This window comes from Gopherus flavomarginatus, chromosome 3, assembly GCF_025201925.1.
Source record: "Gopherus flavomarginatus isolate rGopFla2 chromosome 3, rGopFla2.mat.asm, whole genome shotgun sequence".
Taxonomy (NCBI): Eukaryota; Metazoa; Chordata; order Testudines; family Testudinidae; genus Gopherus; species Gopherus flavomarginatus.
This window is the reverse complement of record NC_066619.1, coordinates 263,374,938-263,387,879: the sequence shown is the minus strand read 5'-3', so window position 1 is coordinate 263,387,879 and position 12,942 is coordinate 263,374,938. Positions and strand designations below refer to the sequence as shown.

The 12,942-nt window shown below is 43.9% G+C and overlaps 1 protein-coding gene across 5 annotated transcripts in view; it reads left to right on the top strand.

Annotated features, from left to right (window-relative positions):
- Positions 1-7,121: 7,121 nt before the first annotated feature.
- Positions 7,122-12,942, top strand: part of ABLIM2 (actin binding LIM protein family member 2) — a 237,860-nt gene continuing 232,039 nt past the window's right edge. For 4 of the 5 annotated variants that reach the window (XM_050947634.1, XM_050947636.1, XM_050947633.1 and 1 more), the window contains exon 1: positions 7,122-7,513. In XM_050947634.1, coding sequence (XP_050803591.1) covers positions 7,498-7,513 — 16 coding nt within the window. In that variant the 5' untranslated portion in view covers positions 7,122-7,497. The remainder of the gene's footprint in view (positions 7,514-12,942) is intronic. The other variant, XM_050947630.1, reaches the window with a different exon arrangement.

The window sequence follows — 12,942 nt, the reverse complement described above, 5'->3', positions numbered from 1 at the left end:
CATCCAGCGCTCAGACCCTGCTCCCCGGCAGGAGCGCCAGGGGAAACCCCTGCACCTAGGGTGACCAGATAGCAACGGTGAAAAAACAGGATGGGGTGGGGGGGGTGTAATAGGTGCCTATATAAGAAAAAGTCCCCAAAAATGGGGCTGTCCCTATAAAAATGGGACACCTGGTCACCCTACCTGCACCCCAACCCTGCTCCCTGGCAGGAGCTCCAGGCAGGGAGAGGCAAGTCCCTGTCCCCTGACCCCACTTTCCCAGCAGGAGCACTGGGGGAGGAGAGGCAGGAGGGGCTGCAGGCAGAAGGGATGGGGAAGGCCCCCCACTTGCTCTTGCTGAGTGCCCCACAAACCCCTAATCCACATCTGAGTCTAGCCAGGAGGCGATGAGAGCACGTATAACTGAGGCCAGCTCATCATCTGCTCAAATGAGGTAGCATCTACTGATCTGCTAAATATGGTAACCAGAGTGATGCCAGACACAGTGTAGGCTAAATAAGAAGAAATTAGGACGCTTGCTCAGGGAAATGTACAGTTAAACCTTCTGTTACAATGAAAGTCCAATAGACCATATTACTTTCAATTGGCTGAAGAAAATTATAGCTTCATATAAAGAGCAGTTTTCTAGTGAGTCATATTTAGGAGAAATTGCAATATATTTACATAACATACACACAAAGGACAGCAATGCAATTATAGTGTGGTATTTATTATAAAAAGCACAACATTTCAATACCATAGTAAGTATGATAGTCATGAACATTTATTGACTGTATTAAGCATTTATTGACTGTATTTAACACTTTTTTTTCAAGGAGATTTCTTCATGCAAATAGACGTGGAAAAAAAGATATTTGTGGAAGGTTCAAACAAGTGAGTGTCCAATCACTGATAGGAAGGAAGAGCATGAGCCTGATGGCTTCAGATTATCAGACCCAATCATAGGGTCTTTATACAAATTACTCTCATTCCACTAAGCCACAAGCTTTTTACATAAACGGCATTGCAATAGTTCTAAAAAATACCTTTGAGTTCACACTGCTGCAAGCACACCTTTCATTCTGTCTCAGAGGGCCTATTTGTTTAAGTCAAATGTCATTTGGATCTGAATTCTGTACTGAAGTTCTTTTGCTAAATCCACCCCCAATTTCTCTACCATCAGTTTATGAGAATGAAGATTTCATTCTAAGATTCATAAAAAGGTTCAAATATTAGGGAAAAGCAGGTAGATACATTCCAGGCCCAATTTGAACTCTCCCCCCACATATCCCCTTATTTATGTTTAATAGTAGTTTGCTGAACTAGTACCTAAAGAACTAAAGCACATGCTTAACTCTAAGCATGTAAATAGTCTTGCTGATTTAAATAGGCATATTTGTGAAGTAAAATATCACTCAGTTTGAGTAAGGCTGGTAGAATAAATGACAAATATAAAAAATGGAATTTATTAGGTTTAAAACAAAATAGTTTTTAAATCTCATAATATTTACAACTCAGAGAATGTCAGACAAGCTGACAATAAAGAAGCTTTAAATAGAGCGCTTTCAATAACAGAAAAATTATATTGTTGCTGATCTGAACATAAATGGAGCAGTATCTCATTCTAAGCTCTGAATAGTTGTGATAAAAGAATAATTGCCTTTCATGAAGAAACAAGAAAGTGATGCAGAAATTTAAAAAATGCAGTAAAGGAATGGAGACAGATGGAGAATGGGTTTCTCATCTAAATTACATTTTTTTGTCACAAAAGGAAATGCTTGCAAACTGCTGTATCAATAGTATCTTTATAAGAAGATGCACTAGTTGGAAAGCAGAAACAACTGGAGAGAATGTGAGATGGGGATTTCAGGTACAATTTTCTAAAGCACCTAAGTCCCATTTTCAAAAGTCACTTTTGAAAATGGGATGTGGGCTCATAAATCACAAAAGCACTTTTCAAATTTTGACCTTTGATATATATTTGATAATGACTTAAAATGGAAACATTTTTTTGAAACAAACATGCTAACTAGTAACAAGTAAAAGACAATACCAATTGTATTTTACCAATGGATTTATTTGTTGGGATTTTGATAGAAAAATCAACAATATTTATTTGTAATATAAAGAAATAATATCCCACTTATTAGTTGCAGCTAACTTTTCTATAGCAAATCAATGGAAGGAAAAACAACCATCCAACATCTTTCTAGTTTACTGTAATTTAGAAGTTTTTGCTGATGGAAAAGTTCATTAAACAAATGAAGGGGAAACCAATCAAAGTGTCTTGCTATTTGAATTAATGGGTGGGGGGAGGAAGAGGGGGGAAAACTTTCCAGCAGCCTAATGCACAGTTATATTAGCTTCTCTGAAGTAGTTATGTTTGGTCAATGCAGAAATCTACAACATTATAAATGTGTACACAGTGATGGTATCAAATTGAATTTTAATATCATAAAATGCAACTGGTTGTATTATTCATCTTTATATTCCATAAATTAAAGGCTCTATTTTTAAATATAAATGAAGCCACTTAGAATTTCCAGTCTGCCACACAAGGGTCACCAAATTTAGGTTTAGCTTCCCCCAGAGTATCTGGGGCCTTGATTAAATGCACCTGTCTCTCACATGGTGTGAGAATGAATAGTTACCAAAGCTTGGTACCCACCTACCGGAGAGCAGAGCTGGATAAGTAACTGATTTTCAGTTTTCTGGCAGTTCTGAAAAATTGACTAAAAGAAAATGGGTTTGGTGCAAACACACTGAAAATTATTGAAAAATTTTGGTGAATCAAAAAAATCAACATTTCTTTTTGGGTTGAAAAAAAATGTTTTGCTTAATTTTGGTCACTTTTCAAAATTAAAGCAAAGGAAAAGTCTAGCTTCACAAATAAGAAGGAAGTGGCGGTAAGTCCCTCTTAACCTTTAGCCCAGCAGCTAAAACACTTACCCAAGATGTGTTAGACCTATGTGGGTTCAGTTCTCTCCTCTGCTTGATGAAGAGCAGGAATTTGAACTTGCATCATCCTGCATGGTAGGGAAGGGTCCAATGATTAGGGGTCTGGGGCAGACAACTTATAAGGAGAGGCTGAGGGAACTCGTCTTATTTAGTCTGCAGAAGAGAAGAATAAGGGGGGATTTGATAGCAGCCTTCAACTACCTGAAGGGAGCTCCAAAAAGGATGGAGATAGGCAGGGCCATCCTTAGGCATATACAGCATATGCAGCTGCATAGGGCACCATGAAATTTGAGGCACCAAATTGCCTCAAATTTAATGGTGCCCTACACAGCTGCATGCTGCATACTCAGCAGCACCAGCCCCAGCAACCAGCCCTATCCCTTGGCTGCTCCCCCATACCCAGCAAGGGGCAGGGCCATCCCTAGGGAGGTGTGGGGCCCTGGACAGCTCCCTCTGCCCTGCCTCTTACCCTTCCTTCCTGCTTTGCCCCTGATATGCCCCCATTCCACCTCTTCCCCTAGCGACCCCACACTCACTGGCAGTGGTGGGAAGCAGAGTAATCCTCCTCAGCTCACTCTGCTTCGCTTCCCAACACCGGTGAGTATGGAGAAAGGATCACCCCCTGCACTCACTGGAAGCAGGAAGTGGAGAGACGCGGCCCCTGCCTACTCCGCTTCCCTTGCCCCAGCCCCAGCCCCAGCCATGTCGCTCAGGTTGGGGAAAGGACTGCCCGTGGCAAGAAGCGGAGCACCACAGCTGGGAGCTGGTGGAGTAGATCAGGCTGGAGCCAGGCTGCTTCACTTCCCACCGCTGCTGGTGAGTGGGGGATCCCTTTCCCCAAACCCCCTCCCCCAAGCAACACGGCTGGGGCTGAGGCAGGGGAAGTGGAGCAGGCTGCTCCCAGCCCCCTGCTAATCCTCTGGGCCCATAGGGCCCCAAAAATGGCCCCAACAGCTCCTGCCTCCCAGACCCTGGGGGGGAGGCCTGGGGCCCCACATAGCCCCCCCCAATGGAGGGGGCTTCATAGGGCACCCAAATGGCTAGGGACGGCCCTGGAGCTAGGCTGTTCTCAGTGGTGACAAAAAAAGAAACAATGGTCTCAAGTTGCAGTGCGAGAGGTCTAGGTTGGATATTAGGAAAAACTATTTCACTAGGAGGGTGGTGAAGCACTGGATGGGTTATTAGGGAAGTAGTGGAATCTCCATCCTTAAGAGGTTTTTAAATTCCAGCTTGACAAAGCCCTGGCTAGGATGACTTAGTTGGTGTTGGTCCTGCTTTGAGTGGGGGGTTGGACTAGATGACCTCCTGAGGTCCCTTCCAACCCTGATATTATAAGATTCTAACCACTGGGCTATGGGATATCCTGGGGCAGAGATCTCTTGAAGCTGTTATAAGGGAGGAGCTTCCTCATCCTGCTGTCATTTTGTGAATGGCAACTAAGCCTGGGGGTGAAACATTGAGACCAAAAGTATTTGAACTTCTGTCAAATTTGCAAATGGTTTTGGGTTGACCAAAACTGCCTTTTTTGGCAAATAAGCTATTTATCTGATACTTTTTGTCCAGCCCTGCTAGAGAGATTAACTTTTCCACTGTATGATACTGCCACAGTTGCAACCAACAGAGAGGTCTCTTCCCTTTAAACAAAATGGTGCAGATGGTGCAACCTTCCCTTTGAGGGGCCCTCTGGTTTGGAAGTTACTTCCCCCTTAGCCCAAAATAGCTTAAATCTGTTGACCTTGAAGTCATGCTACAAAGTCCCTCTTTCTGCCTCCACCATTGGGTGGGGAAGGGAAGGTTGATGTTTAGACTTTGCAGAGGAGAGAATTTGGTTGGGGTTTCTGAGTTACCTGTTGCTCTTAGCTGGATTATTTTTCTAAATAATAGTCAAAGGATCCTGGAGTAATAAGCACTTTATTGAGAGAGAGTTTTTTGTATGCTCCAGCTTCTTTATGTCTCTCCTGTAATGCACAGCCAGCCAAAACCAAAGTTAGTACAGCTTTGTGTCACCAGCATGTAATGCTGAATCTGACCATTTGAATTTTTTGTTATAAAATCTAAAAAAGTATTACTTTAGTGTGATGTGGTCTTATATATTCAACACAATTAGTTGCAATGAGCTATTAGCATTTCTTATAGTCACAAATATGAAAGATTAGTCTGCAGGGTTCATCTGCTTGTGGGAGAGGTTCTGATCTCCTCCACCTAATATGGAATCTCGCTGCCTGAAACCCAGCACTTGCTTTGAGTTAAAGAAGCCATACTAATATATTTGAGTTGGTAAATACTGTAAATTTGTTCATTTTCCTTTACCTTGTTTTTATCACAGAGATGTGAAAGTGATCCATTACAACTGTAAGAACTCTTTATTTTCTTAGCAGCTTTCATGTGCATATTTCAGAGGTGCACATACATTAACTAACAGCATAGAAGGAAAGGGCTATAGAGAGAGACCACCGTATATGTCACTGGAATGCAGCAGCAGCTGTTTAAACTCTAGAAAACATTTGAGGGGAAAAAATTGAAGAAGCCATGCCCACCTAAAATAAGAGGGGGGATTGAGAGCCCACTTCTTCAGGCAGTTAGCACATTGCAGAAGACTTTCAGGCTCAAAAGCTTGTCTGGGTGTGGGTCAAAAGCTTGTCTCTCACCAAGAGAAGCTGGTCCAATAAAAAAGACACCTACCTTGTCTTTTTAATCTCTGGGGACATACAGAGCTACAGCTATACTGCATATAATGAATCCAGTGGGAATTAAAGATACTTAGCACCTTGCACATTCAAACACTGGGGGAGGTAGAATCTTTAATCAGTTAGAAATTAGTGACCAGTGACTTAATACTACTATTCTACACAATGTGCCATGGATGTCTGAGGGCTTGCTCCTGTGAAGTGCTGAACATCATTAACTTCCATGGATTTCTGGGCAAGGTAAGGGCAGTTAGAACATCACACAATTTAAGGCCCCCGTTGATCACAAATAAGGGTCAGTACCTGGGTTGTATGAGCTATCCAAAAGACAATGGGATAAATTCTGCTCCCTGTTACGCTGTGTCAATGAGGAGTAACTGTAAAAAAATGGAGTTACTTTGGAATGATATTGGTGTAACAGGGAGTAGAATTTGGCATAGAAGGTTTTGCCTCATTATTTTTTTCCATGTAATGGTAATATTTTTTCTTTGTTTACATTATAAATGAATCACAATGTAACAGTTTCAGAGTCACAGCCGTGTTAGCCTGTCTCTGCAAAATGAACAGGAGTACTTGTGGCACCTTAGAGACTAATAAATTTATTTGAACATAAGCTTTTGTGGGCTACAGAGAGCATGAAAATGGGGGACAGTGTATTGCATCTTTCATACAATCCATGTTCTGAGAGGCTTCTCAGGCTTGCTCTATACTACACGGTTAGATAACATAAGCTGTCTTGCATGCAAGTGTCTTCACTGAAATTTGGCTCTCATTGCTGTAAGTGCCTCTCTGTGCCAATTGAAAAACACCACCTCCCCAAGGGTTGACAGAGGGGTGGTTGATGTAATTAGGTTGGCACTATGTCAGTGGGGCTATTGCCTTCCACTGACTTTTCTGCCTTTTAGGAGCTGTCCCACACTAAGAACAAAATGGATACAAATGTTCCTGGTGAGGACGAGCACTGCCAACATCAAGAGCCAAGCGTGCGACATAATTTTGTAGTGTAGATGTGGTTTCAGACATGCTACGCATAAATAAAGAGAACCAGCTTCCTAGCGCTTGGCGACTGCATCGTTTGCTGGGGTATCAGCCGCTGAAGCAGAGAGAGGGGTGCTCCCTGCCTCCCTTCCACTCGCTCCTCCTGGAGTTTACAAGGCAGGTATTTTTATTTGCTAGGTGGGATGCTGGAGCAAAGTCCGGGAGCACTTAAGCGGTGCTGACCATCGCTGCTGCTGCTTCTCTTAGAGGGTGTGGTCTTGGGACAGGAGCCCAGTTCCCAGGGTGTGCATCACACAAGTTGGCATCGCACGGGGCATAAGCCCACCAGACCGCCAGCTCCGCCACCCTCTCCTTCGTGGGTCTTGTTGGCGCAAAGCATTGCGGGAAATGTAGTCCCTTGCCGCGCCTTAGGCTGCTGCTCTCTGGCAGAGCAGCCTACACTTCCCAGGGTCCCCCCGTCCTGCTCCGCTCCGGCGGCCCCTCTCCCTCTGCGCCAGAGCTGTCAGAGAGCCGCGGTTGTCACCTGGCCGGCAGGCAGACGCGAGAGCCGCACGGCGGGGAAGGGCTGCGCGGCGCCGCTCTGCGCCAGACTTGCGCTCTAGCTTTGCGCAGCGCATGGGGCGTTTGCGTGACAGCTGAGGAGCCGGGTTGCTGCCGCTCTAGAGAGCTTGGGGATGCGCCACCAGACAGCGGGGTGCTGAATGAGGCTGCGCTGGGCGGGGAGGCGGCTGTGGGGCACTTTTGATGTGTACCAGGGGCAGGTGGCTTGGCCCGCCCCTGGCGCTCTGCGCACCATCATCCCGGGCCGGAGCGGAGAAGTGCGCCAGTGCATGCGGCTCCAGGTGCGGCTGAGAGCAGCTCCCACCGCCAGACCATGAGCACCAGCACAGGTAGGCGCGCGCCGGGGGCTGGCGTGCTCTGGAGCTCGCTGGGCAGGGTGGATCTTGCTACAAGCCTTTGGCAGCCTTGTCCCATTTTTATGCAAGATGTAGACGAGCCCCGGGGTTCTGGGACTAGCTTGCAGGAGAAGGGGACATCATGCGGCTAATTCCCTCCCTCCCCCAGCCTAGAGGTTTTGATGCCGGGAGAGGGAAGGGGGCAGGAAAATAATTGCGGTTGCTTCCAGTCGTTTCACTAAGCTGCTAAACAAGTGTCTGCATCATTTATGACTTTTTAAGTGGATATTTCCCTCCCTTTTGGCAGATTCCCCGTGCGGCTCAGTCACGTTACAATGCAGCTTTTCTTCGGGGCGAGTGGGGGGTGGAAGCTGATGCTACAAAATATTCCCAACCGATTCCCCCCTCCAAAAATAAAATGCGGGCATCCTCTTGCAAGCAGCCGGGTGAGGCTGTGAGCTTCTGCTGCTTCCAGTGCTGGATGCAAGGCGGGTGGCAGAGCCCAGCCAGCGCTGCTCTTCTTACTCTGATAGCAGCATAATTCATCCGCAGCCAGCCCTTGTGTTTGGGGGGGGGCTCGCGAGGGCGGACTGAATCCTAGTGGTCTAGGTGCGAATCGAACTTTTTAAGGTGTGGTTTTGCGTTTTTTTGTGGTCATGATTAAAAGAAAGGGTCTGCAAACTTTTGGCCAGCAGGTACCGCAGTGTTGCAGGGAGAGGGGAGCAGCACAGCCCCCTGGATAGGTGGGCAGTGCGCTCTCACACACACACATACCACCCCCTTGTCACAGGCCAGTAGTCAGAAGGAGACAGCCGTACTGTGTAAAGCCTGCTTGTTGTGAAGAGGAAAAAATCCGTATCAAAAGAGCGTCCCCGATCCTCCTACATGCAGCTGCTTTCTGCAGCAGAAATATAGGTCAGATCTATTGCTGCAAACTCACTGCCTACTAGCCCACCCTGCAAGTTGCTACTGGAAAGTAAACACATATTTGCAGAGGGAAATGTGTGGGTTTAAATTCTCAGCCTTTGCAGATCTGGCCCAGACTATGTGGTAGTGCACAAGATGAAAATGGGAATGGCTTCTTCAGATCCACAGACTTATATAGAAATCTGGGTAGAATTCTATCTGATTCCATGCAATGAAGAAATAAATTGCAATGGTTATATTCAGACATGACACCTGTTTAAAATAATATATGCAGCTTTGAATACATTCAGATATTTGTGTGGAAGAATTTAATTTGGGAGTTCACTTGAAATTTTATTTTTAAAAGATTAAGCATTCACCTGTTTTGCATGGCACTGAAGTACTGGTTAGTTTGGAGCAGAGTTAACTGCAAAATGTTACACAGTTTAGCCAGAAAATGTAGGTTTGCAGGGGGGAAATACCTTTAAGAGTTGATTGTGTGTTTCATGTGCTGCTGCTGCTGGCAGCAGCTCTGCCTTCAGAACTGGGCTCCCAGCCAGCAGCCATTGCTCTCAAGTGGCCCATCTCTGAAGTCAGCACTGCCACAGTAAGGGTAGCAGTATTTTTTATTTATAGGAGATATACCAATCTCCTAGAGCTGGAAGGAACCTTGAAAAGGTCATCAAGTCCAGCCCCATGCCTTCACTAGCAGGACTGAGTACTGATTTTTGACCCAGGTTGCCCTCTCAAGGATTGAACTCACAGCCCTGGGTTTAACAGGCCAGTGCTCAAACCACTGAGCTATTCCTCCCTCATACAATAACTGTGTGATCCCCCCACAACTCCTTTTTGTGTCAGGACCCCCACAATTACAACACCATGAAATTTCAGGTTTAAATAGCTGAAATCATGAAATTTACTATTTTTAAAATCCTATAACTGTGAAATTGACCAAAAAGGACTATGAATTTGGTAGGGTCCTACACATAGCTACCCTGTGGAACTTGCTTCCCCTCTTGTGCTGCTTGGTGTGATAAGAATTGCTGATACTGGGGTGTAAGGGACAGTCTTGTGTTCCTGCACCACCATTCTAGCCAGGCCAAGTTTGGCTCTAAAGATTTTTAATTATATCATCCAAAAATGTTACTGCAGTTACTGGGAGATAATTGTTCTGTGCTGATATAAAAATATAGATAGATTTGGTAGTCGGAATATTGTCTGCAAAACATAGTCACATCACATAACTTGCTATCAAGGTATGGTATTGTTATATTATTAATGTCACAATTAGTTTATTGCACACAACTTCCATTGACTGAAATAAGAGTTCTATCCCCAGAGCAATGGCAGGATATGTCCCTGAAAACTGTGCAGAAGACTGGTAATGTTCATAGAAAGTCTTATTAAGTCTTCTGTTTTTTTTAGAAAGGTCTCATTCTATTTAAAGACCTCAGACCTGCCATTGGATCTATGGGTGGGCACCTGCACCTATTGGACTGTCACCATGTATATGGGACTGTAGCATTCCAACCATACTTTACATACTTATTTTTTTTTTTGCGATAAGAAATATATTGTTTTTAGGAATTTGTGATATGGTGGGTTGTTACAAATCTCCGTCTTAAAAACTCTTTCCTGGTTCTAATATTTGCATTCTTTACTTTTTGGAATTCCAGCAAGAAGCACAAAGCTGGTCACAGACCAAGGCAGGAAGAAAAACATTAACTTCTCCCAAATTCACATGTGTATGGGATCATAACACGTTAATTTCAGTGAAGTGCATGCAAAAAGTGAATCACAGTGTTGGTTACCCAGTGTTTAATAACATTTAAATTACATGGAATGTCACAAATCTACATGGGTGTTCAGGCTTGAAAATATTACACTGAAGAGGAAAATCAAATATGTTTCATAACACAGAGCAGAAAGCAACTGATCTATCTAGTATCATGGTGATCATGAGTTCTAAAATAGCTTACATGGAGGAAAATGGGGCGAAGTTGGTTAAACAGGGGTTAGGGTATAGTTACATAGTTGGCTGTGTGGGATCTGGAACCTGCAAGGTGCTGAGTGCTTCCTGTGAGATGCTGCTGGTTGTCAGCTGATGTTGAAATATGAGTAAGGTTAAGATTTTGTTATGGGATTTTTTCATCAAAGTTACAGACAAGTCACGGGCAATAAACAAAAATTCATAGACGCTCGTGACAGCATGGGGGGGACTGACAGTTGAAGCCCTGCTACTGGGGGCACAGCTGACTGCCACTCCAGCGCCACCACTCCAGCTTCGAGGGGCTGAGCTGTGATGGGGCTGAAGCTATGGAGGTCTGTTAAAGTAACGGAAGCCTGACAAAGTCATATCCTTAAAAATGAGATATTGATCACCCTCAGCACTCCTACAGGAGATGTAGAATTGAGCCTATTTGAAAAGAAAGTCAGTGTATCAATGGGAGCTCTTTATAAAAACAGTGTAGACTATTATAATTTCAATATAAAAGTGTAGTTTTACATATCAGTATTGCTATAGCAAATTATTTTTCTTTTCAATCTCCCTCATTTTTGATCCATATAAAAGAGAACTTTAGATTGCTTGTTAGATCCAGAAAGAGGTCATCTAGGCTTGGATGTCACATTGGACTAATTAAAGATGCATGAGCATGAAGATTAAAATACGCAATCCTCAACCAGTTTTGTACTTAAATAGAAAATTAAAACCTCTTTCTTTGCCTGTACGTAAAACCATGTTATAGCTTCTCCAAGAAATGAAGCAGTGGCATATTTTGCACGATAGTAGTTATTTGTTTTAAGTTGAATAAGATGAAATTTATTTTCCTTTGGTGTTGCCGTTCAAAGTAGCAAGCCACAGTCTATATTCCATAGTTTTTTTTACATTAGGGATTCTTTCTTACCAGCTAATTTGGACAGGTGTTTAGTTCATTGTGGGACAGCTGCTGAGTGGCAACTTGGTCTAAGAGTTGCCAACACTGCAATTGGGAGCTAGCTGAGCTGCTCGAGCTAGCTTTGATCTACATAGTCATGGTCGTGGGTGGGTGGAGCTAGCCTGTGCTATGTTGGCTTCACTGCTGTTCTTACTCAAGCTAGCCCTGGTATGTCTATGTGTGCTGCAATCACACTGCCCGACTGGAGTATAGACATAGTGTTAGCGTCTTATTAGGCTGCTTCTACACTTGAAGCTGGGTTATGATTCTAAACTGGAGTAGACATACATGCAGTAGCAAGTGGCAGCAGCGTGGCTAGCTACTGTGAGTATGCTCCCCAGGCAGTCTGAGCAGGGATGGCTAGCCTATGCCATTGCTCACCATTGTCTGTGCTGCTGCGGCTGCACTACTGTATTTAGTGTGCTAGCTCTCTTTGAATATGTCTACTTGAGTTGGGAATCACACCCCCAGCTCCAGCTGCAGACGTAGCCATAGATTTTAATGCCAGAAGGGACTGTTCTGATGATCTAGTCCAATCTCCTGTATAACACAGTCAATGAAACCTCACTTAGTAATTTCTGCATCGAGCCTATAACTTCTGTTTGAGGTAGTCATAGAGTGTAAGGCTAGAAGTGGCTATTAGATAATCTAGTCTGACCTTCTGTATATCAAAAGCTATACATTTCAGCAAGCTACCCCTTTATTGAGCCCAGTAACTATAGAATATCTTTTTGGAAGATATCCAGTGTCGATTTAAAGAAATCAGTCCTATTTTTTTATTTATTTGTGTCATGTTTCTTTTTGCCAAATCATGTGTTTGTGGCACAGTGTTTGTAAAATGATGAACATGCAATGTATTTGGCAATCCGCACATACTCACTTCTTGTTGAAATGTGGGATTCTAATTGATCTTTGCTCTTACTTCTCAAGCCATTTGTGGTTTAGACTCCTCATGCCATATGTTCCCCTGCTGCATAAAAACACACAGAGGACTACAAATTAATTGTAAAGCCTGTGAACGTGGAACTGCTAGGCTATCTTATGTTGTATGCAGTGAACTTGTTGAGGTGCAGGAGAAGTGGAGAAAGAAGAAAAGCCAGAAATCAGTTGGAAATACTGGCTCCAGTATTGTGAATCCTTGGCTAGTTTGGCAGAAAGGGATTCTTTCTGCCCAATACTCAGATCCCCAAATCCAGCCTCTACTATATACTCATACCATGTTCAACACTGTTGTATACAAGTACCATAGAGTAGTGGATTAAACAACATGACTAATATCTGTCACATGTTGTCTTATCCTCTCCCCGTGGGAGAAATGTGTGCAATGGATTGTCTTATTTTGATAGGTTTTTAAGGTTGTTTGGGTGTTACTGTGTACTTATGTTAAAGAAGGCAAGGTCAAAGAAATGCACCTTTCACTTGGGTGGAAGGTGATGAGATTTGTGATGACCCTCAATTCCTGGGGGAGTTCCAGCAGTGGAAATATGGCAGACTTGTCTGCTCTGCTGCTGTTGATCCTTCTGACAGGAGACACATGGCATGGAGGATGTATTAATGCTGTTGGTTTTTTTTACACAGGTA